Source organism: Polyodon spathula, chromosome 14, assembly GCF_017654505.1.
Source record: "Polyodon spathula isolate WHYD16114869_AA chromosome 14, ASM1765450v1, whole genome shotgun sequence".
NCBI classification, from domain to species: Eukaryota; Metazoa; Chordata; class Actinopteri; order Acipenseriformes; family Polyodontidae; genus Polyodon; species Polyodon spathula.
Window position 1 is genome coordinate 26,495,475 of NC_054547.1, and position 25,071 is coordinate 26,520,545.

Here is a 25,071-nt window from a genome sequence, read left to right on the forward strand (position 1 = left end):
TCTAAAATCACAATGTTCAAAAATGTACATACAAAAATCAGAATGCATATATTTTTGTTACCTCTATATTGTGTTGATGTTTTCATCATGTACCTCCATATTGTGTTGATGTTTTCATCATGTGTTTTTGCCTTCAAAGAAATTTGACACACGACCACAGTGAGTTCAGCCCACCACTCCTTGTGTATTTATAATAATGTATTCAACAAAGTATCATTGGAAGTTGAAATATTGGGCCCTGTTTCTTGTGTCTTCCTCTATGAAAAAGGGGTCTCTCGGTGAAGTTAGCAGGATGAGTGAAGCTGCTCTGTCATCTCTACGCAGTGTGTATTTAAACTAATGAGGTGCAGAAGCTGCCAGAGCCTGGCTTTCATCTTTCGTCTGATCGTGACCTTTTTATAAAAGCTTCTGTGTGCAGAGAGATAAAACTGCATCAATCAAGCAGCAAACTGTTTAGGTTTGTCCTATTAGTTTTCTCACTCTTATGAATTGGCATATTGTGCAGACCCAGATTAAATTCCCTCCCTGATTAAATTATGACATACAGGCATAAAGTTATTATGATGTATGTTAACCCTATTAGGCTGCTTAGGATGCAGTGGGGAATTGAATTTAGTAACATGCTGAGAAAGGAAGGCTCCAGGGTGGGCACATAGGGTATTGTATTGGAAGCTTGCTGAAAGTGCTACAGATCTTCTACTCGATATAGCCTGCTTTAGACCTGATGTCTAGAGATTGGACACAAAAATGCAGCATCCACTTTTGCATAAATAGGCTGCTCTATGGCTTAATTTGTAGACACTGTTATCTAATTTGGTATGTTGTCAAGTGTATACAGTATCTTGAGAACCACTTATTCATTTGTGGTAAGACTTGATATAGACATTCTTTAGTGAAAGTTATCAGAATCTTTAAAACTGTTGAGAACATGTGGGGCTATATGGATGAGTCTACATTAGTCTTCGCTTGAGCAGAGCATTATTCCCATATGGAGATCTTTCTGGGTGCTAACCTGCAGTTCCAGCAAGATGACCACTGTGGGGTCACTGCTGCGCAGTCAATCCAAGCTCTCAACAACACTCCTATTGCAAATTACTATATTATTACTTAATTAGAAGGACAGTAATGTGATCATTGGTTTGCACGTGTTGGTATACAAACACCAGTTTGAGCTGTGTTTGGGGTGTTGAGGAGAAGTGAGATTTGGACGTGACGGTCAGTTAGAAACTTTACAAAACTAAAAACATTACAGAAACCAGCTTAGCTGGCCCGGTTAGAAATAGAAAATCAGACAAGAGTGTTAGTTTAGATCTCCATGTGGAGTTAGGTTTTCTTTTGTGTTTTCAATTGTAAATAATTGTAAAATTGTAAATAAAACTTTGAAAACTGAAATTATTGTCTGGAAAGCATGTTCCTCATAAGACCAGCCTGACACTACCAGGGTCACCCCACTACAGTCCATATGTCACACTTAGAAGTAGATAGTGGTCCACTTTGTCTTGATACATGTTAGTTCATAGTTTGAGCTATATTGTAGGTACCAGTAGTTTATCTTCAGTTATGTGCTGACTGTGAGATGCAGATCTGTTCAAAGTCATTGAAAGTTTAGCTTGAAAGTACTGTATTCATGCAACGCATAATATAAATGTCAACCAAACGTTCATGTCAACTGCTTTATCTTATTCATAATAAATTAAATAAAAATATGAGCAGCCTGTAGTCTTCCTGCACCAACAGCCAAATCTAACCAATAACCAAATCTATAGAGCAGCTAGAACTGCACAAAGAATATGCTCAGGAAATATGGGCTACTGTTAAAAAAATAATAAGAATGTTTTATAATACTTCTAGCCCTACCATTTGATATTTAGTAAATTGAGAAGCCAATTTAAGGGAACCATGTTTCCTGCTTGGGGAAGGAGCCCCTAATTGAGAGAACTTAACGGCTTTAATCATTCAGGAGGATGTGTGATGTGTCAGTATGTGAATGCCAGAAACCACAGAAGTGGTTTATTAGTCTCTTGTGTGAGTTCATGCACACCTGGTCAGTTTCCATACAATATATTTTTTTTAAGTAGAGGATGCTAATCATATACTCATTAACTAAAAATAAATTAGTTACACTTCATGTTAATGTTTCAATCTGACGATGTAAACGGCATATGGTATATTGCAATCAGTGAGAGATTGGTTAGTGTGGTTCAGGTCATCTTCTAACAATATTTCTCTTTTTTGTTTCTGTAGGAAATTTTACTACATCACCCTTCTGAGAGACCCGGTGTCACGATACCTGAGTGAGTGGAGGCACGTTCAGAGGGGGGCCACCTGGAAGACCTCCCTGCACATGTGCGACGGACGCACTCCCACCCCCGAGGAGCTCCCCTCCTGCTATGAGGGCACGGACTGGTCTGGCTGCAGCCTACAGCAGTTCACAGACTGCCCTTACAACCTGGCCAACAATCGACAAGTGAGGATGCTGGCCGACCTTAGCCTGGTAGGCTGCTATAATATGTCCTTCATCCCTGAGAAGAAGCGGGCCCAGGTACTCTTGGAGAGCGCCAAAAAGAACCTAAGAGACATGGCCTTCTTCGGGCTAACTGAGTTCCAGAGGAAGACCCAGTACTTGTTCGAGCGGACCTTCAACCTGAAGTTCATCCGGCCCTTCATGCAGTATAACAGCACACGAGCGGCCGGAGTGGACGTTGACAACGACACTATCCTGCGCATCGAAGAACTCAATGACCTTGACATGCAGCTCTATGACTATGCCAAGGACCTCTTTCAACAGCGGTATCAGTATAAACGGCAGCTGGAACGCATGGAGCAGAGGATCAAGAACCGAGAGGAGCGGAGACTCCAGCGGTCCAACGAATCACCAAGGGAAACAGAGGAGCAAGGGCGTCTGCCCACAGAGGACTACATGAGTCACATCATTGAGAAATGGTAGCCAATGTGACGTTTTTACCCCTTCCTTAAATTATAATAAAATACATTATTGAGAACTGGTATTAGAGGTGGAGGTGTTCATCTCTGGCAGTCTTCTCTGTGTATAAAGGACTACAGAAGTCACTACTTAGTTGAGAAGTGTGTTGGCTGTGGTTGCCACTTGAGTTCCTTGCAATGGCATCAGAACTACATGAGCCACTTACTCAAGACTCTAATGTGAAAGAGGATCACCTCTAGCCATCAAAATGTTTTGTTTGTTTTATTTTCACTAAGGGGTCACACTGACTTAATTTAGTCTTCCTGGTTGAGAAATACCACGGAAGTTGAATAAAAAAAAAAATATTATTTAAGGAACATTTTCTGTAAAACAGAACTGATTTGCTTAAAAAATAAATCAGAAAAACACAATGTTTTCAACAGGACCACTTGATTTTAATAACAAAACAAAACAAAAATCATAGCAGACCAAGAGAACTGCTGACGCAGTTTGTTCAGAGCTCTTTAAATGCATTTATTAGTGCTCTCCAATCAATGGGGCAGAATCGTAATCACTTTAATTGTTTTTTTTTTGTTTGTTTGTTTTTTTAATGGTGTATGTATAGAGGTCGTGAACTTGATTGACCATAGTTGTATAAAATGTTACGACTTTCTGAATCTGCGTAAGTTATATTCTGTGTTGTACTAACAGATTATGGAAATTTTAAAAAACAAATCATGGATTCCTCCCTTTTCTGTTTTTATGAATTTCTTTTGCAGCTGTGGGATGGCCGTACCATTCCGTCTGTAACTTACTGTAATTAGGGTCAATCTTGCAGTGTTGTCAGAGGTTTTAACAGTGGATTGTGTTGCAGATCATTGTGGATTATGCCCCATTATCAGTACAGGCACTTACCAGATGCCCCTGCAGTAACAAGTATGAAGATTTCAGGGAGCTCTGGCTGTGACACTCGCCATGTATTTTGAAGATAGAGAAACAAGCCATTCTACTGCTGGCCCAAGAACCTTGGGAAGGATCTTAAACTATTTTAATTGAAATCTGATCCTCATACTTTTAGGAGCGTTTATCTGCAAGATGACCTTGCACACATCATAAGGAAACCACCCATAATGAAAAATACAATTTCAACTCTCGCTGACTTTCAGTGGGAGGTTGACCCCATTGCACATCCATTGAGCTACAGTGGGACAATCTGGAACAGATTAGAGAAAATGAATCCATCTTCTCCTTGTCTTGTGTTTTTAACAGCACTTAAATACTTTCCCTTCTAAACATCAGAACTGCTATTCATCTCCAGACAATGATTTGACCTTCATGCTCTTGTCACAATTGTATAACGTGCTCTGCATCATCCTTTTATTTCTACTGATAGAGGGTGATACAGTTTCAAGGTGGGATGTGGAACAGCTGTAGTCGTTTGTGGTGAATGTACTTCTTTGCCCTTTTATACATGTGTAAAATCTACTTGATGCTTGTTCTAGACAGAATCCTGGACTGTGTCATTCTCAGGGTTGAATTATGTCTTACAGAAGTTCTTACAGCCACTGTCAGCTGGAGTGATTCCATGTTTTTCCTCGGATGCTTTTCGTCCTGTTCCCGATTCCCATAGAAATACAGTGATGTCTGCATGGAGAGTATACCTATTGGGCCATATCATCGATGATCTGCAGAGCTTTCATTATCAGCAACAAAGAGCGAATAGTCAAGGTAGACCAAGTGGCAGGGTTTATAAGGCATGTCCATGTTGTTATTTATTATAGCTTGTAAACAATATTCCAATGAAGGTTATTGGATGATGCCCCTGTGCCATTCAACACAAGTTATTCAGCCCAGGTCACTGGAACTAAACCTTGACTGTGACTGAATATAAATGACAGTCCCTCTCACCCTTCTTGCCATTACAAGCTGTTGTGTATTACAGACTGTCAATGTTAATATTTGACCACCTTAGCAGATCCATGTACCTTAAAACAAAAGCAATGCAGGGCATTACAACACTGATTTAGCTTTGGTAAAGGAAGGCCAGTGCTCATGAAAACTGAATATAATCTGTAGACAGTAAAATCTGCATAAACAGACACTTACTGAGAGGCATATCACCTATACCGATACTGTAAGGTTCATAAGTACACTGCAAATGTTTTATCACAAGAATGCTAAAAATGGTTCTGTTTTAGTCAAACGGCTGCTGTAGATGAAGGCATTTCTTAGAAACAAAAACACATTTTCAAATCAGCTACCATATATCTGTATTGCCACGTTGAAAAGCCTTTCTTTAAGAGTCTATTTTTGATAGATTTGACTGAACAGGGCCTAAACCAACTTTTTCAGCAAAAGTCCTTTTGTAGGTTTACAGTAAAGTGCTGTTGCCGAGGACCAGTCTCTGTACTTCAGTTCAACAGTCATATAACTGGTCAGAAGACCACTGCTGTATTTCAACATGTGTTGTCTGGCTTCAAGCACACCTTAATGTGTTTCAGAACTTTTGTGGGAGGAGATGGGTTTGTGGGTGGGGTTTGTTGATGAAAGCCCTTGGAAAGCAAGCAAGTGTTCCTAATCGTGTATTGCTCTTAGTGTATATTGCTCCAAGTATTTTTGTTATTCATGCAGAATGGATCATCAAGACATCAATAAAGAGATTTCATTTTTAAGGGGATGCGCATGCCTCTCTGTTATTCAGTGTCACTTTAAAGTATTAATATGGAAATCCAACACTGGTTCACAGAATTTCATTATAATATAGGGAACAACAATCACGAAGAAAAGAAGAGGAAATATCATGGCCTGATGGAATAGCCAAACTGACTTGACATTCGCAACCCTAAAATTTGCATTCACCCATAACAGTTTCCTTTTGAATGTAGGAGGGTTGCTGCTTTTCAGTTGTATGTCTTTGCTGAACATTGTTTGGTAATTTGTATGAGAAAATCTATTTAAAAACAAAAGGACAATTTTCTAATATCCAGCTACCTGTCAAATATAGATAAATAATAAATCAGTAATCAGTAATTAAGAATGAAGAAACAGTGGTACCAACAGTTATTTAGACAGTTACTTTAAGTTTCAATATAGGAAGATATTTTTTTGTTTTTACTTTTCTAATTTGAAACATGCATTCTTAACACATGTGATGCACTCGTCAAGATAGTCACCCACAAATCTGAGCAATTTGATCAAGAAAAAGAACAGGACAGTAATCTGAAAACATGAACGTATTTTACCATACTCATTTCAATCCCCCCTTCCTAATTGGCTGCTATACAAGTTAATAATAAATAATAAAAAAAAAGATTATAAAATGGTCTTTATCACTTTATCACTTTATCATACTAATTATTGGTAGGTACCTAATATACTAACATCAGTCCTAAAAAGGGTGTGTTATCGTCCAGGGATTTCCTTGTTTTTGACTGAATCAGCTCCATTTTCTTTGATCTCCTGCTGTCTAACTTTACAGTTTTCTTCTTTTCACTACGACTACTTATGTTCACCTTATTTTTTACAATGAAGAAAGGCCATAATACTGAACCTCCTGGGTGGTATGCACACTGCTGTATGTCTCACCTTCCTATGTTCAGTTTGTTTTTGTCAGCCTTCTCTTATCTTACAGTTCCTCTGTCTTGCACCTTCTTTGGCACATGCTAACAGCAATCCCTGTAAGACATTAGGTAGTCCTTAACAGGGTCTATGGGGTGTGTGGTGGGTGTTAAGACTCTATTTTAAAGCAAGTGTAAAGTCAAAGGAACATTTTCTGAGAGGAATAAAAACAAAGTAACAACATAAAACTAGCAGAAAATCTAACACAGTAAAGAGCAGCGCTGCATGTTTTAGTTTTATATGTACTGCTGCAAATTATTGTTTTCCTCTCTGAAAACTTGCTTTTGCCTCAGAACTTGCTTTAAAATGCAGTAGGATCCTTAATTTATGTGGACTATAACATCTTTTTAATAATAATTTTGAATTTAGAGCGGAAAGTATAGGGAACGTCACAAACAATGTGTAGAGGAATGAACAGCCATGCGTTATATTTATATGAACTAGATAATAATAGGGGAGTAATTACATATTTCTAAAGCATTACCAGGACATTTAGGAATAATTAATTGTATTGCCCTACTCATAGGCCCACACGTAACCCTTATTAAAAGGTGTTAACTGGAAAAAGATACATTTCCAGGTTCCTTCTATCTGGTATTTTTATTGACTTGGCATGATTGGATTGATTTCATGATTAGGGGAATTGTAATAAAACATATTCAAACAGGTTTTTAAAAAAAATAAAAAATAAATAACTTCATTAGCTGCCCAGCTTACATTATAATTGTCCTAATACCAAATTCCATAAATGCAATTAACATTATCTTGAATATTTTATCTACTGGATGCCTCAATGTTTTCTTTAGCCACCTTGCCACATTGTCAACTTGAAATGCTGTGAAATTTATCAGAGAGATGAGATTTTATGGCATTGCTGCCAACAGCCTATGGGATGAATCTAATTTAAGCTTTTCCAGAACACAGAGACTCAGCAACGCACAAGACAACATTGATTCCTGAAGATACAGAGTCTTACAGAATCAGCTAGGAGAGTACCGGTATCCCAATGTCTTTAGCAGAATCTGCTAGACCAGTCATACAGTCATATATAGCGATACAGCACTCCTAATATCTGGTTTCACAGTAATCCAAGATTAGTGGAATCAGATGAATAGTTCCTTGATCTAGGGTTGGAATTCTAAATCCTGTCCTTGTGCCTTATCTATAGTATTTATACCCATGACCATAGAAAGCTCTCCTTCCCCAAAATGGCAAAATCCAACCCAGTTGATATACAGTTCAATTCAACCCTGGAACAAAGCCTTCCTCCTCACCATCAATGTTAAAAGGTTGTCCTGTTCCATACTCAGTGCTGTGTTATAAATAACAGGGATGACCTTGATGATGCTCAGATCCAGGCTTTGGCTTTAGGTCATAAACTGCAACAGGGATCCCTTTGGCATTGTCTGTGATTCATCAGAAGTTCCTGAGAGCGCCACAAACCTTGAGCTTCATCCTTTACAGATAGGTGCATGGTGAAATACCAAAATAACAATGAAAACCGCACAATAGCCGCAGATGTTGTGATTTATTCACGATGTCCCAAAAATGCTTAATATGATCTGTTTGGCGCACAGCCAAACATCTGTACATAAAAAGAGAAGTAACTGCGGTAGGTTTTTATGTTGTAGCTGGAATCTGATCCGCAGTTAATGATACTGCTAGAACATAAAAAACCTAACAACATCAACATCAACTGATATACAGTACTGTAGCTCCTTGTTATGCCAAGTGGAGCACTACAAAATAATGATGATGATGATGATGATGATGATGATGATGAGGGTCTGTTTACATAGAAAGAAAAAAAATATATGAATTCCTGTTTTAAAATAGCTAATCTAGCCGTTATGCTTTTGGATGTTAGGATGAGTTGCATATTTGAAATGTTCGTGCAATGTTCAGTAAACCGTTCAACTAGCCTTGTTCAAAGCTAACACAGTTTGTTGCGAGAGTTCACCTAGTTGAACGCACCTCTGTGCTCTCCTGAGTTGAGGGATCGGAGAACACCCATTGACCTTCACCACTGAGCTGCTGTGTTTGGACATTCTAAATTGGGAAGCGAAACAGGGGTAAAAACAGGGGATATATATATATATAATATATAATATATATATATATATATATATATATATATATATATATATATATATATATATATATATATATATATATATATACACACATATATATATATATATATATATATATATATATATATATATATATATATATATATATATATATATATAAATGACCCCAATGTTTCGGTATGTTTACATACCTTTGTCAAGGGAAAGTGTGTTTGAAAACAAACAGTGGAGGTACTTATAGGCTTTAGATGTCATGGCAACTACACTAATTTATTTCTATTTAAATCTTTTGTAATTGTGATGTCATTCACCACATATTGTAGTTGATGATGTATTGATCTATTCCTTTCTATTTAAATCTTAAGGCATCATGGTACTGAGTTTATTTGTCCATTCTTTTTCTTTTAGTCTTCTATATTGTGCATTGTACAAAAATAAAACATAGATTACAAGCTGCAAGCAACTTAACCTCATTCTTTCTGGTCCACCATACCAATAAAGTTTTTTAAAAAACCACAGTTAAAATTTCTGAGAGAAAACAATGTGTTGTGTATTTAACAAATGTTTGTGAGTTGTATACCAAGTCAACAAGATAATTAAGAAATCAGCAATCCACATTTATTGTGGCACTTAACAATAGCTCTCCAAATGGTAGGATCTCCACGCTTCTGTATTCTGGAGTAATCTGGAGCTAAAAGAACATGCTGCCCTATTTATAACCTCTGCCTACCATGGGCAAACATCCCTTCAACCAACCAGGAGCATGCATTACATTCACAACTTACTGCACAGTTGATTTACATGCGTTCACTGCATTTACAAACACGTGCACCACAGAAACAATAGCTTTCTATTTAGTAAGAATGTGTCAAACATAACAGAATGGTTTTAGAATTGATTTTGCATCACAAATAGATTTTGGCAGGACACTCCAAATAGTTGCCGCAAGATGATGGCTAAGAAAGTTAAAACCCAAAGGCACCTGGACACAGGTGAAACAAGACAACCTTCAGCAGAAGACCTCAGTTGATGCCAAGAGGTAAAAGGAACTGGTACCTTAAATATAATGCAGAACTTAATTGGAAGTCAATTCAGATTAGTTTGTATAAGACTAATGAGCTCAACTGGTCTGGTTTGGTCTGGTCAAAATCACAGCAGTTGCAATATTTACCTATAACAGTTTACTACAGTAATTGTGCAATTTTTCTATGTTTTTTTCCCATTATAATACTATGCATTTACCATACTTTACCATGGTTTGTCATATTGTTATTATTATTATTATTATTAGTATTATTAATATTAATAATGTATTTATTCCTTAGCAGACACCCTTATCTAGGCGACTTACAGTTGTTACAAAGTAGCACATTACAAACTATCACATTAAAAATAAGTGCAGTTATAAAATACAATAAAGTTAGTAGTGAATAAGAACAAATTCAAATGAGAGAATATTTACTAAATTTTTAGTTATTGAGAGTGAAAGGACATTTATATGTGTTACCATACCTCTCGGGGCTTTACCATGCTTACCTATGCTTTGTCATGCGTTCACTGTGCTTTATTACACTTTGCGATGATTTGAATATGGTAAACTTTGAAAAGAGTAATTTATTGACAAGGTAGATCAACATGCAAAGCATTAGAATGCCATACTATACTTCACCATTTAAGTATATTCATTTATACAATAAGAATGCATGGGTGTCTACTGGGTATTGAATGCACACTCTATATGCAGCCTTAAAACATGTGAAAAATATTAGGCTAGAATGACTGCATTGAAAATTTGTTTTAATTGTTTGGAGCCCTCTGGAGACATACAGCCAACATTGGATCATGCACTAAAGAGCATCAAGTTATTATTATTGTTATGTTTTGCATTATGTTACAGCTGGCAAGTAATACATTAGAGCATTATTTCTGCAGTCTGTAATTAAAATCTGGTAATTTTACAAAACTAACCAAACAATAAAGTAGCTAGTATGAAGACCTCTTAAGCCCTCTCCAGTTGTGTGTTCCTAAGTTTTGTAACAGTAACAAGGAATTCACTGGAGTAAACACCTTTAAAACATGATTCAAAGTGCTATAAAATATAGGCTATGTTTAAAATGTATCTAGTCTCATATCTAAGCATATACAAATAATGTATTCAAATTGTTGCTTGTAACCCGTGATGATTGAGCTCTGCAATGACACACTGAATTACTTCTATGTGTGCCCTATATATCAGCTCAAGACTGGCAACCATCATATGTTGTTTCCTGTAGTTGACATCACTCAAATGGACAAACAATTTCACCTGTTCCATGAATGCAGGTCAAAGCTGATAGGATAAGTAAAGGAGCAGTTTTTTGGTCCTATTTTAAGTCACAGAAGGGAATTAAAAGAAAATCCATACCCACTTTCATCTGTGGAAATTGTTTACCCAGGTCCAAAGATGTTTCACTGTGCAAAGCATTGCCTGCTCTGTGGTGAAATTGGATGTGTGTTGTAGGTCACATCACTCCACGTTGTTCTTTTATAGTTGAAATGGCTGTTCAATACTAATATAGCACACCTATTCATGTTAAAATTCCTCATCTAATCAAGGGGTCTTGGATAGTCCTAAACATTAATTTCAACTATGACCCACATAAATATAAATACAAATATTTATAGAAATAATAAGTAGGCTATAGTTGTAAATAGAAAATCATTGCAATACAACAAGGTCTTGGAAACAAGTGTCTGCATGTTTAACAGTGGAAAGAGAAAGGCATTTAATATTCTCTTTATCCCACGGTAACTGGACACACTGCTGTTTTGATAAACAAAGGCAAATGACTGAATCAGAACAGAAGCAGCAGCTCACAGCTAACTGAACCCTCAGCTCATCAATGACTGAACCCTCAGCTCATCACTGACTGATCCCTCAGCTCATCAATGACTGAACTCTCAGCTCATCACTGACTGAACCCTCAGCTCATCACTGACTGAACCCTCAGCTCATCACTGACTGAACCCTCAGCTCATCACTGACTGAACCCTCAGCTCATCACTGACTGAACCCTCAGCTCATCACTGACTGAACCCTCAGCTCATCACTGAGAACCCTCATCACTGACTGAACCCTCAGCTCATCACTGACTGAACCCTCAGCTCATCACTGACTGAACCCTCAGCTCATCACTGACTGAACCCTCAGCTCATCACTGACTGAACCCTCAGCTCACAACTGACTGAACCCTCAGCTCATCACTGACTGAACCCTCAGCTCATCATGACACTCAGCTCATCACTGACTGCCCTCAGCTCATCACTGACTGAACCCTCAGCTCATCACTGACTGAACCCTCAGCTCATCACTGACTGAACCCTCAGCTCATCACTGACTGAACCCTCAGCTCATCACTGACTGAGCCCTCAGCTCATCACTGACAAAACCCTCAGCTCATCACTGACAGAACCCACAGTTCATCACTGACTGAACCCTTAGCTCATCACTGACTGAGCCCTCAGCTCATCACTGACAGGACCCTCAGCTCATCACTGACAAAACCCTCAGCACATCGCTGACAGAACCCACAGCTCATCACTGACTGAGCCCTCAGCTCATCACTGACAGAACCCTCAGCTCATCACTGACTGAGCCCTCAGCTCATCACTGACTGAACCCTCAGCTCATCACTGACTGAACCCTATGTTACTTTAGTAATAAACAGTAAGTACCTTGGTGAGACAGTGGCTCCCTGCTTCTGTTTTTCTTCCTAATCTACAATAGAGCTTTTTGAGATAAATTGTAACCAGTTCTGCAATTTATACCAGTAGCTTGCCAATTTGGCTATCACTGTCATACTGTCAAACAGGTTTCAAGAGGCAATGTAGACAAACTGCACTGTCATTATGGTATGCTAGAGGCTCTATATAGTATGTCAACATTTTTTAAAATATATCCCAATATAGGCATAATTAAACACACACACACACACATTTTGCCTTGCAAAAGTATTCAGACCCCTGACCAATTCTTTCATAATACCGAATTACAAATGGTACATTGAAATTTCGTTCTGTTTGATATTTTATTTTTAAACATTGAAACTCAGAATCAATTATTGTAAGGTGACATTGGTTTTATGTTGGGAAATATTTTTAAGAAAAATAAAAAACTGAAATATCTTGCTTGCATAAGTATTCAACCCCTGTGCTGTGGAACCTCCCAGTTTGCACCGATGAAAAATTGCCCTAACAAGGACACAATTACCTTACCATTGGCCTCCACCTGTGAACCATTAAAGTTGCTGTCACATTTCTGGATAAAAACCCCACTGTTGAAGAATCATTGGCAAGGCTGTGAATCTGAAGGAAAATGAAGACCAACGAGCATTCTACAGAAGTTAGAGTTAAAATAATACAAATGCATAGATTAGGGAAAGGGTACAAAATAATATCCAAGTGTTTGGATATCCCAGTGAGCACAGTTGGATCAATAATCAAGAAGTGGAAGCTGCATCACACCACCCAGGCACTGCCAAGAAAAGGCCGTCCCTCAAAACTCAGCACTCAAACAAGAAGGAGACTTGTGACAGAAGCCACAGAGAGGCCAACAATCACTTTGAAGGAGCTACAGAGTTCAGTGGCTGGGAGTGGAGTAATGGTGCACCAGTCAACCATATCAAGAGCTCTGCATAACACTGGCCTGTATGGGAGGGTGGCAAGAAAGAAGCCGTTATTCAAAAAGTACCATCTGAAAGCACGTCTGGAGTTTGCCTGAAAGCATGAGAGTGACCCAGCTGCGATGTGGGAAAAGGTTTTATGGTCAGATGAGACCAAGATAGAGCTTTTTGGCCAAAACTCAAAGCGCTATGTGTGGCGCAAACCTAACACTGCCCATGCGCCCATGCCTCAAGACACACCATCCCTACCTGAAGTATGGTGGTGGCAGCATCGCATCATGCTGTGGGGATGCTTCTCATCAGCAGGGACTGGGCATCTTGTTACTATTGAAGGAAGAATGGATGGAGCAAAATACAGGAAAATACTGTAAGAGAATCTGCTTCAGTCTGCTAAAAAACTGAAGCTTGGGAGGAAATTTACCTTTCAGCAGGACAATGATCCCAAGCACAAGGCCAAAACAACAGTCAAAGTCCTGATCTCAATCCCATTGAGAATCTGTGGCACTATTTGAAAATTGCAGTCCACAAGTGTTGTCCAACCAACCTGAACAAGAATGGGCCAAAATCACTCCAACACTGTGTGCAAAGCTGGTACATACTTACCCCAAAAGACTTAAAGCTGTTATTGCAGTGAAAGGTGGCTCTACCAAATATTAATGTGTGGGGGTTGAATATATGTAACAGTATATGTAACAGTGGGTGCCGTCCACTTCTCCTAGCAGAGACTTTCCAGGATCCCTGGTCTGGGGAGTTTCCCCACAGCTGCCAGACAGGCACTTTCCAGGATCTCTGGACTGGGGAGTTTCAGATCACCATCGGCCTGTACTTTCTGTCACCAACTGTCAGGCAGGGTACTTCCAGCTTTATGCGGATTGGCTGGGGTGGGACCTGCCTCCCTCCAGCTCCCCTATAAAGTGGCGCTGGGATTAGCCTGGAGAAGAAGGAACTGTTATAAGAATCTGGATTGTTTAAACTGGTTATTTTGTTCGATTTATTTGTGTGCGAATAAACCAAGCGTTTACTTTAAGCAACTCTGTTTTGTGTCCTCCTTGACATCGCTAAAATATAATTGCTGTGGACTTAAAAATAAGTCACCAAATGGGTTAGTGCTGCTTTCAAACGTCACATCTGTCGCCATTTTGGCTCTGACAAAAAGACACCAGTCTTTATTAAGTCATGCACGCAGCTGCAACTGTCCTTTATTTGCTCAGTCCCATGTCAGGGTGGCTATAGATAATGCCAGAAATGCAGGTTACAGTTTGATAGCTTTCTCTCTGACAGTAAATTCTATATCAAAACTAAAATTAACGTTTTAAATAGTACATTTCATACAGTATAAATCTGCCTTAGAAAATTGTGTATTAAATGTCAAGTTTTGAGCCACCTAGCACCGCAGGACCCCATTAATACATCCCAAACATGGCGGCTCTAAGAATAGGAAAAGCCGGGTTCGGTGAGTAAAATTAGATTTAAAACTAAGCTATGAAGTTTTATTTGGAGGACGATTGAGGTTGTCCTTATTTGCTACAGTAAAGCGAAGAAAGAATGATTTTCAAAAAGGTATCAAGCTTGAACCTTTCAAACATAGTAGATTTAGTTTCACATATATTTACATTACACTATTTTTTATGTTTTACAAAGACACCGTGCAGTTATATATATATATATATATATATATATATATATATATATATATATATATATATATATATATATATATATATACATACATACACACACACACACACACACACACACACACACACACACACACACACACACACACTCTATTACTAAATTAAATTTAGAAGCAGCAAAAAGGTTACATTATTTATTTATTTATTTATTTTTACAAACATCACATCGTGTATTTCTGGATAGTATAGTAATATTTATTTCGCTGTTGGCTTCTTAACAAAATATTCCGATTTAGCATACTCTATAGATATTGTGTGATTCCTTTTATGTACAATTGCTCATTCAGGATTCAATTCACCTGCAAAAATCATTGAAACCTCATAGTCTATCAGCAGTTCAATTCGCAATACAGGATGTACAGAAGCTGGACGCTTATTGGATAAACATGATAGGCACGATTGCTGCGTTGATTGGTTTTGGAGCTCTGTTTTGTTTTTTCCCCCCGTGCAGATTCAGAGTTAGAGTGAGTGGCTGACTGGGGCTTTTAAAGTAGAATACAGTAACGTCCTCTTTTTGCATTAATTCAACAAAGTTGCAACTTTCAACGCCTCATATCTCAGTGACATTTCGAGGCATTCAGTTTTCTGGTTTTTATAAAGACTGAATGATAGCTCATGAATGGTGCTGGTTTGGCTGTATTAGAGAGACGAGCTTCTTTATATTAGTCTGCAGAACAGGAATAGCAGCCAACAAGCCAGGAAACACACACATGTAAGGATGAACTGTACAATTGTATCAGCAAACCAGTTATTTAAATGTTTGCTATTTCATTTCTAGGTATGTTTTCTAAAATAGGGATCCTTACAGCTTTGATGCTGACCTGGCTCTGTGCTGCTCCTGTATTGGGTGACTCCAAAGGTGTAACAGCTAGCCTCACTGCAAAATGGCCGTCAACTCCGCTGTTGCTTGAAACAAGGTAGGATTGTCTTGTCAAAAACAGTTTCCATCTGCTTCCAGTTAATTGATTTCCCCTAGCTACATAAAACAAAAACTAATGGATCTGATTGTATTTCCAAGTGCTGCTCATTGGCGTGTATTATTTTGTTTCTAACACAACTGGTGGGACATTGCATGCAGTGTCATAACCACAGCTGACATTCTACCAAGCTCAAATGGGTTTCCAGCTATAGCTGGCAATATTTACTGTTCAGCCTCCAAATCTATGTTACATGTCAAACCAGCACATAAAATTAACAAGTCTTTTGTCCTTTACCAGAATTTTTACATGAGCATCAGCAGTGATAATGCAAAAAAAACAAGCAAGGACACAACCTCAGTGTTCTTATAGCTAGCTACGGCCATGATTGCATGGTGTCTGTCTGCAACAGTTTATTAAAAAGTTGGAACTAAAAGTGTATTACAAGACTTCTCAAGTTTTGGTACACCTTTACAAAGAAGCAACAAGAGGAAACATAGGTTGAATTTAATCATTGGGGTTGCAAAGAACCAAAAGGTGTCAGGTGTTTTAACAGTCTCTTGTCAACTGATTGTTTATTTACCTTCTCACTAAAGTCTCTGGGTTTACTGTGGACTAAAGTTAATGAAAAGCACGAACAATCACAATGACATTCTTTTTCCTGTACTACAGTGAATTTTTAGCAGAAGAAAGCCAGGATATGTTCTGGGATTTTGTGGAAGTTAATCAAGAAATTGGTCCCAGTGAACATGGAGGTACTGTTTTCCTAAACACTTTTAAAAAACTGTATTTTTTTCTTTTAAAAAATGGTATCAAACTGTTATCAGTTAAAAGTTTTGTCTTATTTTAATCTTAATTGGTGCCAACTAGTAGCAAATGCACAAATCGGTTGAATACTTAAACAAGTAAACCCATATTCATCTTAGGCCACAACAGTCTTGTATGTTAGTGTCCAAATATTTTATGTTGTATTTAAGAAACAGACTAGCATCCATACACTTTGCTTTTAAAGAGGAGTGGAGCTTGTTTACAGTATGCCCAGTTTGGTCGAAAACCCGTTGCTGTGGACTGACGTTCTTGGGATGCTTCCAGCCAAGTGGGCAACTTTTGGGAAGTGACCTTGATTGTTTATCCATCATTCATCTATGTGTAGTGGTGTAAAATAAACCCAAATACAATTACCTTATGCTTTTTGAACGGGGTGCATACGTGGGAAGTGGTGTCAATTGTAACAAAAAAAATTGTAAAATAAATAAAATTATGCATGTATTTGACCGCTGATGGTGATTAAACAATGCAGTGGCTCAATGCATCTCCCCAGCCTTACAATTCGGTGTGTATGTATGTGTGTGTGTGTGTGTGTGTGTGTGTATATATATATATATATATATATATATATATATATATATATATATAAAAATAAATATAAATATATATATATATATAAAATAAATATGATTATATTTCTTACATTGTTGTGATTATGGGTGGATTATTTATTTTTTGTGGAAGCTGGAAAAAATTGAGTGTTTGTGTGTGGCAAAGTGGCTAGTGGAGGGGGAACAGGTATAGCGGTGATGCGATGCAGGAGTGACAGGCAGACAACAGTTTCCAGTGAAAAGGTGCTTTTATTTATAATCCAGGTCTGGTGACCGTTAAATAATAAATCCCCGGCTATACACAACAATGTGTAAAGCACGGGGATAGCAATAATAGGACACAGTCCCGAACAAAACGAACACACGGTCACCAGTCCTGGGTGAGTGCAGACGTGCTTGTGGTGGGTGAAGACACTGTATTTCGTGACGGTTCCGTGCAGTGGTGATCCGGATTGTGCTGACCCTGGTCGACAGCTCCGGATAGGTGAGTTAACTGTCTGGTGGTGAAAAACGCAGACAATTACAAACAAACACAACACGTAAAGGTATAATATCGGGTGTTCTACTCCAGCTACTTTTTGGGACAAGACTGCACCCAAACCTACATCCGATGCGTCGGTGTGGAGGATGAATCTCTTGGTGAAATCCGGTGTGATAAGAGTGGGGGCCTGGCAAAGTGTACGCTTAATAGTATCAAACACTCCCTGACACTCAGCTGACCATTTAATTAAATTTGGAGCACTCTTTTTAGTGAGGTCGACTAACGGGTTAACCACTGTGGCGTACTCGGGGATGAAGCGGCGGTAATAACCGGCTAAGCCCAGTAGTGACCTCACCTGAGTCTTGGTTTTGGGGATCGCTGCATCAACCAAAGCCTGGATTTTGGTGACTACAGGTCTCACCCTTCCATTCCCCATTAAAAATCCCAAATATTGAGTCTCTGTTTTGGCAAACGCACATTTCCTCAAGTTAGCTGTCAGCCGGGCTGCCCTTAGAGACTGAAGAACGGCTGCAACCCTAGCCAAATGCTCTCGCCAGGTGGAGCTGTATATCACCACGTCATCAATATACGCTGCTGCATATTCATGATGTGGGCATAAAACCTGGTCCATCAGTCTCTGAAAGGCAGCGGGCGCACCATGTAGCCCAAACGGCATGGTTTTAAAGTGGAACAGCCCTTCTGGTGTTGAAAATGCGGTTTTCTCTCTGGAGCTGCGGGTTAAAGGGATTTGCCAGTATCCCTTCGTCAGGTCCAGAGTGGAAATAAACCTCGCTTTTCCCAGTCTGTCTAAAAGTTCGTCGACCCGAGGCATAGGATATGCATCGAACTTAGCAATAGCGTTCACCTTTCTGAAATCCACACAGAAGCGGTTGGTGCCGTCTTTCTTAGCCACTATGACGATCGGACTGCACCACTCACTCCTGGAAGGCTCAATCACCCCAAGCTCGAGCATATCCCATACCTCTTTGCGAACGCCACTTCGTCGACTTTCCGGGATCCGGTACGGTCTCTCTCGCACTGTGACACCTGGTGGAGAGATAATGTCATATTCAACTAAGTTTGTTCTGCCGGGCACGTCAGAAAAAACATCGCTGAACTCCTCAATAAGCTTACGCAGCTCTCTTTGCTGATCCGGAACCAATTGTTCCCCCATAGAAATCGCTCTTGTGCTCGGGGTCTCTGGACAGGGACCTAAATCATCCTCCATATTGCCTGGGGCTATAAATAAGACCTCCCTTGCCTGCCAGGGCTTTAACAAATTGACATGATAAATTTCACGTTCATTTCGGCGATCGGGCTGTCTAATTTCATAATTTACTTTCCCTATAGCCCGAATCACCTCATACGGCCCCTGCCATTTAGCACACAGTTTCGATTCAGATGAGGGAAGTAGCAGCATTACCTTGTCCCCTGGTCGAAAGGTTCGAATCCGTGCATTTTTGTTGTAATGCTGCTGTTGTCGGTGCTGAGCCGATCTGAGGTTGTCTTGGGCCAAACGACCGACCAAATCCAGCCGATCTCGTAGTAGGAGCACATACTTCACTACATTTTTTTAGATGAGCCTTTGTGCTCCTCCCACCCCTCTCTCAGCAGGTCGAGAATGCCGCGAGGCTGCCGGCCGTACAGGAGCTCAAAGGGGGAGAACCCCGTTGAACTCTGCGGCACTTCTCTCACCGCAAAAAGGAGGTAGGGAAGAAGCGATGCCCAATGTTTCTGCTCCTGTGTTACAAATCGCCTCAGCATCGACTTTAAGGTCTGATTAAAACGTTCAACCAAACCGTCCGATTGTGGATGATAAACGGACGTCCTGATGGGACGTATTTTTAATATTTTGTACACCTGCTGTAACGTATTGGACAAAAAATTGGTTCCGTGATCAGTCAAAATCTCCTTGGGGATCCCTACTCTAGCCATAATCTGCGCTAACTCGGTGGCTATTGCAGCTGCACTAGTGGACCTCAATGGAACTGCCTCTGGGTATCGCGTTGCATAATCCACCACTACTAATATATGCGTATACCCAGAGTCAGAAGGTAGCAACGGGCCCATTATGTCCATTGCAATGCGCTCGAACGGAGTGGAAATAATCGGCAGTGGGATCAAAGGAGCGGGGCGCACTCGACCTGGCGCTACTCGCTGGCAGTCTGGGCATGTGGCTACATATTTCGACACATCAGTATGAAGACCGAGCCAATAGAATCGAGCCAATATTCGCTCCCTCGTCTTCTCGGCTCCGAGGTGCCCCGCAAAAGGGATATCATGCGCCAGCCTCATGACCTCGGTCCGACAAGACGGGGGAACCAATAATTGTGTTACAGGCTGTCCTGTGCCCGCGGCTAGGTTTACCCTATATAGTAATTGCCCCTTTATACTGAAATGTGGATATACTAGCGGCCCAGCGCCATCAACATCCTTACCTTCAATGGACCGGACCTGCCCCCAAGCGTGCACCAGTGACGGGTCGTTCTTTTGGCCCCACACTAGGTCCGCGCTTGAGTACCACGGGTCCGGTATATTGAGAGGGGCTGGAATAACCTCTGCCCTAGTCGGCCCAGTAACCTCGCTCTCTCGGTCACACTGCGTTCCCACTCCCTTCGACTGGCGTTTGTTACCATTACAGCACTCTCCCACCAGACCCCAGCCTTGTCTCAAAGACGCTCCCTCCCATTTCGCGGTCCGTCTCTCCTTATTTGTTTTTCTAGGACGGAACAGAGGGGAAAACATTTCAGGATGAAAAGGAAACACATCACCAATCCGTTCCTTTTTCCCTTTTTCTGCCACGTTTACGTGTGTGGCTGAGACTGCCATTATTTGCACCAATTCTTTGAATTTTGGCCAGTCTCGGCCCAGAATAACTGGGTGTGGCAACCTTTCCGCCACCCCGACTACAAGGTGACGTTTTATCGGTCCTACCGATAAATATACTTTTAGGGTGGGGTATGCCGCCGTGTCTCCATGGATACAGGAGATGGCCACCTGACCTTGTGGCCGCCACGACATACCGCCCAAGAGAGCTGTCCTGATCAAGGTTTGCTCACACCCTGTGTCCACTAACGCGTGGGTTTTCACATTCCCTAAAACCACGTCAATCAGACAGGGCCCCTCCCAACCGTTTTCCCCCTGCTTACCCGTTCCAGGTGTCCAGTTGCATGCAGCCACGTCACACTCCATAGCAGCGGGGCATGACCTGGCCCTATGTCCTGGCTGGTTACACCTAAAACAGAGTGGAGGGACAGAGGGGGCATAGGTTAAATATCTGTCCCGCTGCTGGTAGGGCAACGGGGCAGGGGCAACACCTCTACCCCAGCTGGGGGCCATCCTTGGTCTCCATGGGGGGGAGGCAAGGGGGCCCAACGGGGTCGGCGGTCTGGGAGGTCTGGGTGCCGGGACCGAGGGTGATGGTGGTGGTGTTGGAGGAGAGGGAGGGAGAGGTTGGTTCCTGAGCAGGGCAGGGGCTGACAGGATCCCGACCCGGGCTGACGTCAAAGAGTCCTCAAAATCTTCGGCCAATTTGACCGCCTCCTCCAGGGTGTCAGGGTTGTGGCGCCGTACCCACGCCTGAGTTTCGGCGCCGACCACATGGCAGAATTGTTCCACCACAATGGCTTCCCCCATTTGTTGAGCGGTCTTCTTCTCTGGGGTCAGCCAATGGACCATGTGGTCGCACAACCGCTGTGCCACCACCCTGGGGCGTGTCTCCGGGGCTCTCCGGTACTCGCGGAACCGCGTCCGGTGGGTCTCCGCGGTGATGTTGAGACGACGGAGGATAGCCTGCTTGACTAGGTCATAGTCAGTGGCGTACTGGTCGCTCAGGGCTTGGTAAGCTGCCTGCGCTTCCCCGATCAGGCAAGGTCCTAGCTGGCTTGCCCAGAACTCCCGAGGCCATCCCGCCGCGGTTGCCAGCCGCTCGAACGCCACCAAAAATGCCTCCGGATCATCCTCCGCCGTCATTTTCATGGCCCGTGCCTTCGGGGCCGACATCAATGATGTTCCGGTAGGGGTCGCTCCTGCAGCAACGATCAGCCCTACCCGTTCAATGAGCGCCGTATAGCGCTCCTCCCTCCGTCTCTCCTCTGCATCCCGTCTGGTCTCCAGTGCCTGCAGCAGCTCCGCCAGCGCGTTGCGGTCCATAGTCCCGTGTTCTGACACCACGTGTGGCAAAGTGGCTAGTGGAGGGGAACAGGTATAGCGGTGATGCGATGCAGGAGTGACAGGCAGACAACAGTTTCCAGTGAAAAGGTGCTTTTATTTATAATCCAGGTCTGGTGACCGTTAAATAATAAATCCCCGGCTATACACAACAATGTGTAAAGCACGGGGATAGCAATAATAGGGACAAAAAACGAACACACGGTCACCAGTCCTGGGTGAGTGCAGACGTGCTTGTGGTGGGTGAAGACACTGTATTTTGTGACGGTTCCGTGCAGTGGTCGACAGCTCCGAATAGGTGAGTTTAACTGTCTGGTGGTGAAAAACGCAGACAATTACAAACAAACACAACACGTAATTCCTCTTTACAACGAGAGCTCCTCTCTCGATCCTTCTCTCTCCAAGCGTTAACCCAAACGAAGGAGAAGATCAGCGTTACCCTGGCCCCTATATGTAATCCCGCATGATATCTAGGTAAACGGTTGCAGCTGCCTTATTACTTGCAGCTGCCTCTCGTTTACCTTTCAAATCAATACGGTCTTACAACAGAGTCTCGCTTCTTTCCAGGCTGACCCACTTCCCTGACCCGGAAACGAACTGTCAGGCCAGCCCTTCCAGATACTTCTCCTCCCGTTCTTTAGCGCCCTCACAGGTTGGGAGGAAGATTCATCACCAGAACTCATCTTTCCGTCACATTGTGTCACATTCCTTTGCCAGTAAGGCTATATGAAACCACATGCCCAATTTAATGAAAACATGGAGAATGGTACTATATATATATATATATATATATATATATATATATATATATATATATATATATATATATATATATATATATATATATACACGCACACAGTGCTGAGAAAATTTTGGTGAACCCCTTAGGATTTTCACATATTTCAAACCTAAAATGTTATTAGATGTTAATCAGAGTCCTAATAATTGATAAAGATACCTGATTAAACAAATGACACAAAAACATTATACTTTTTCTACATTTATTTTAAAAGTATGTGAACCTTTAAATTCAGTAACTGGTGGCACCCCCTTGAGCAGCAATGACTTCAACTAAGTGTTTCCTGTAACTGTTAGTCAGTCTTTCACATCGGTTTTGATGAATTTTGGCCCATTCCTCCTTATAGAACTGCTTCAACTCGTGACATTTGAGGTCTTCCTTGCATAGACAGCTAGCTTCAGGTCCTGCCACAACATTTCGATGGGGTTTAGGTCCGGACTTTGACTAGGCCATTCAAAAACACAGAATTTCTTCTTCTGCAGCCATTCTTCTGTAGATCTGCTTGTATGTTTAGGATCATTATCTTGCTGCATGACCCACTTTCGGTTCAGTTTCAGCTCATGGAAGGATGGCCTGACATTCTCCTCTAGAATCTTCTGATACAGTGCAGAATTCACGGTTGTGTCAATGATGGCAAGCCGTTCAGGTCCTCAAGCAACCCCAAACCATCACACTCCCACCACCATGCTTGACAGTTTGGATGTGGTTGTTCTGTTCGACGCAGTGTTTGATTTTCGCAAAACATAAAGTTTCTCATTGAGGCTAAAAAGTTCTACCTTTGACTGATCTGTTCCAGAAGTCTTGTGCATCATCTGTGTGCACTTTGGTGAACTTCAGACGCGCAGCAGTGTTCTTTTTAGAGAGCAGTGGTTTCATCCTGGCTATCCTTCCATGAACACCTTTCTTTTTCAGTCTTTTTCTGGATAGTTGAGTCATGAACACTCCCATTAGCCATGGCGAGTGGTGAGCCAAGGATATAGTTAATAATTGGGAATGCTTAAATTGGGGAGAAAACTGGGGTAAAAAATTGGAGACTACTAAATTTATTTAAGAAAAAACAAAAAAACTGTTTTTCTGAGGTCCTTGGAGATTTATTTTGATCGTGGCATGACATTTTTCCACACACCTGTATTGTGAAGACCAAACTCACAAAGTTTCTGATCTTTTATATACGGTGGGGCCTCCCAAACTCACCCCTGAAGATCTACCTAATTATTTAAACACCTGATTCTAATTAATGCCTTAATTGAGCTGGTACAACCAGGAGTTCATTTACTTTTTCACATACCCTGAATCTTAACTACTCATTGTTTGCCTAACTCATACATCATTTTGTTTCAAAAGACATAGAATTGGTTAATATAAACCCTATTGGATATTTTAGAAAATACTGGTTTTGATTAGAAGGCTATCATGTTAAAAATGTGGAATTTCCATAAATATTATTGGTGGAGTTTCACAACTTTTTCAGTGGTTTTAACAAGAGTTACTGACCCACTGTTGTATGTTACTGACCCACTGTTCTTTGAGAGACTGAAAAATTGCCTTCACATAAACAAAATAACTAAAGCACTGTTTAACAGTTACTTGCATCACCTGGACAGTCAATGAGTCTGTGCTCTCTTGTGGTTCAGTTTTCTGCTTGAATGATTTGTAACAGCTTGTTCTTTTACCTGTCAGATACTGATCATTCTTACTATCACCTGATACTGAAGAGAGCCAGCCAATTCCTCACCCATCTGCAGATCAACATGCTGAAGTTTGCCCTTTCTTTGCGGGCATACTCTTCCACAGTACAGTCCTTTCAGCAGGTAAGTGCATTCCTGAGCAGAATCTGCTGTAAGTGATAGTGCCAGTAATGCCAGTTATGCTGACAATGGAATCTTTTTTTTTTGATGTTGTCATTGTCAATAAGACATTATTTCTTGCCCACAGCTGTTATCAAATATGATATTTCTTGAAAACTCTACATTCCTATGTGGATTGCTTTCGTGGGGAATGTGTATGCTGCTGATTTACTTGTTTATGTAATGTGTTATAACTTGTAAGCCTGCCAATAAAACTGTACTTTAAGACAGAGCAAGTCTATTAATGTTTTGCACCACCTGCAGTTCTCTGAAACAGAAACATGGTGCTGGAGTATGAATGATACCTGCAAAATTATGCGTTCCAGGAAAACTCAGAACTGCCTAAATTAAACAAAGACTTTACAGTGTTTATATATATATATATATATATATATATATATATATATATATATATATATATATATATATATATATATATATATATATATATATTAGCGTCACTGTTGTTACTATGATTTGGCCCAC

At 40.8% G+C, this 25,071-nt stretch overlaps 2 protein-coding genes across 3 annotated transcripts in view; both read left to right on the forward strand.

Annotated features, from left to right (window-relative positions):
* The window catches only part of LOC121326799 (heparan-sulfate 6-O-sulfotransferase 1-like), a 167,206-nt gene extending 161,611 nt beyond the window's left edge, over positions 1–5,595 (forward strand). The window contains exon 2 of the mRNA XM_041270317.1: positions 2,245–5,595. Coding sequence (XP_041126251.1) covers positions 2,245–2,947 — 703 coding nt within the window. The 3' untranslated portion in view covers positions 2,948–5,595. The remainder of the gene's footprint in view (positions 1–2,244) is intronic.
* A 9,111-nt stretch (positions 5,596–14,706) lies between these two features.
* The window catches only part of LOC121327041 (UDP-glucose:glycoprotein glucosyltransferase 1-like), a 48,528-nt gene continuing 38,163 nt past the window's right edge, over positions 14,707–25,071 (forward strand). For both annotated transcript variants that reach the window (XM_041270822.1, XM_041270823.1), the window contains exons 1-4: positions 14,707–14,748; positions 15,771–15,909; positions 16,582–16,664; positions 24,419–24,549. In XM_041270822.1, coding sequence (XP_041126756.1) covers positions 14,715–14,748; positions 15,771–15,909; positions 16,582–16,664; positions 24,419–24,549 — 387 coding nt within the window. In that variant the 5' untranslated portion in view covers positions 14,707–14,714. The remainder of the gene's footprint in view (positions 14,749–15,770; positions 15,910–16,581; positions 16,665–24,418; positions 24,550–25,071) is intronic.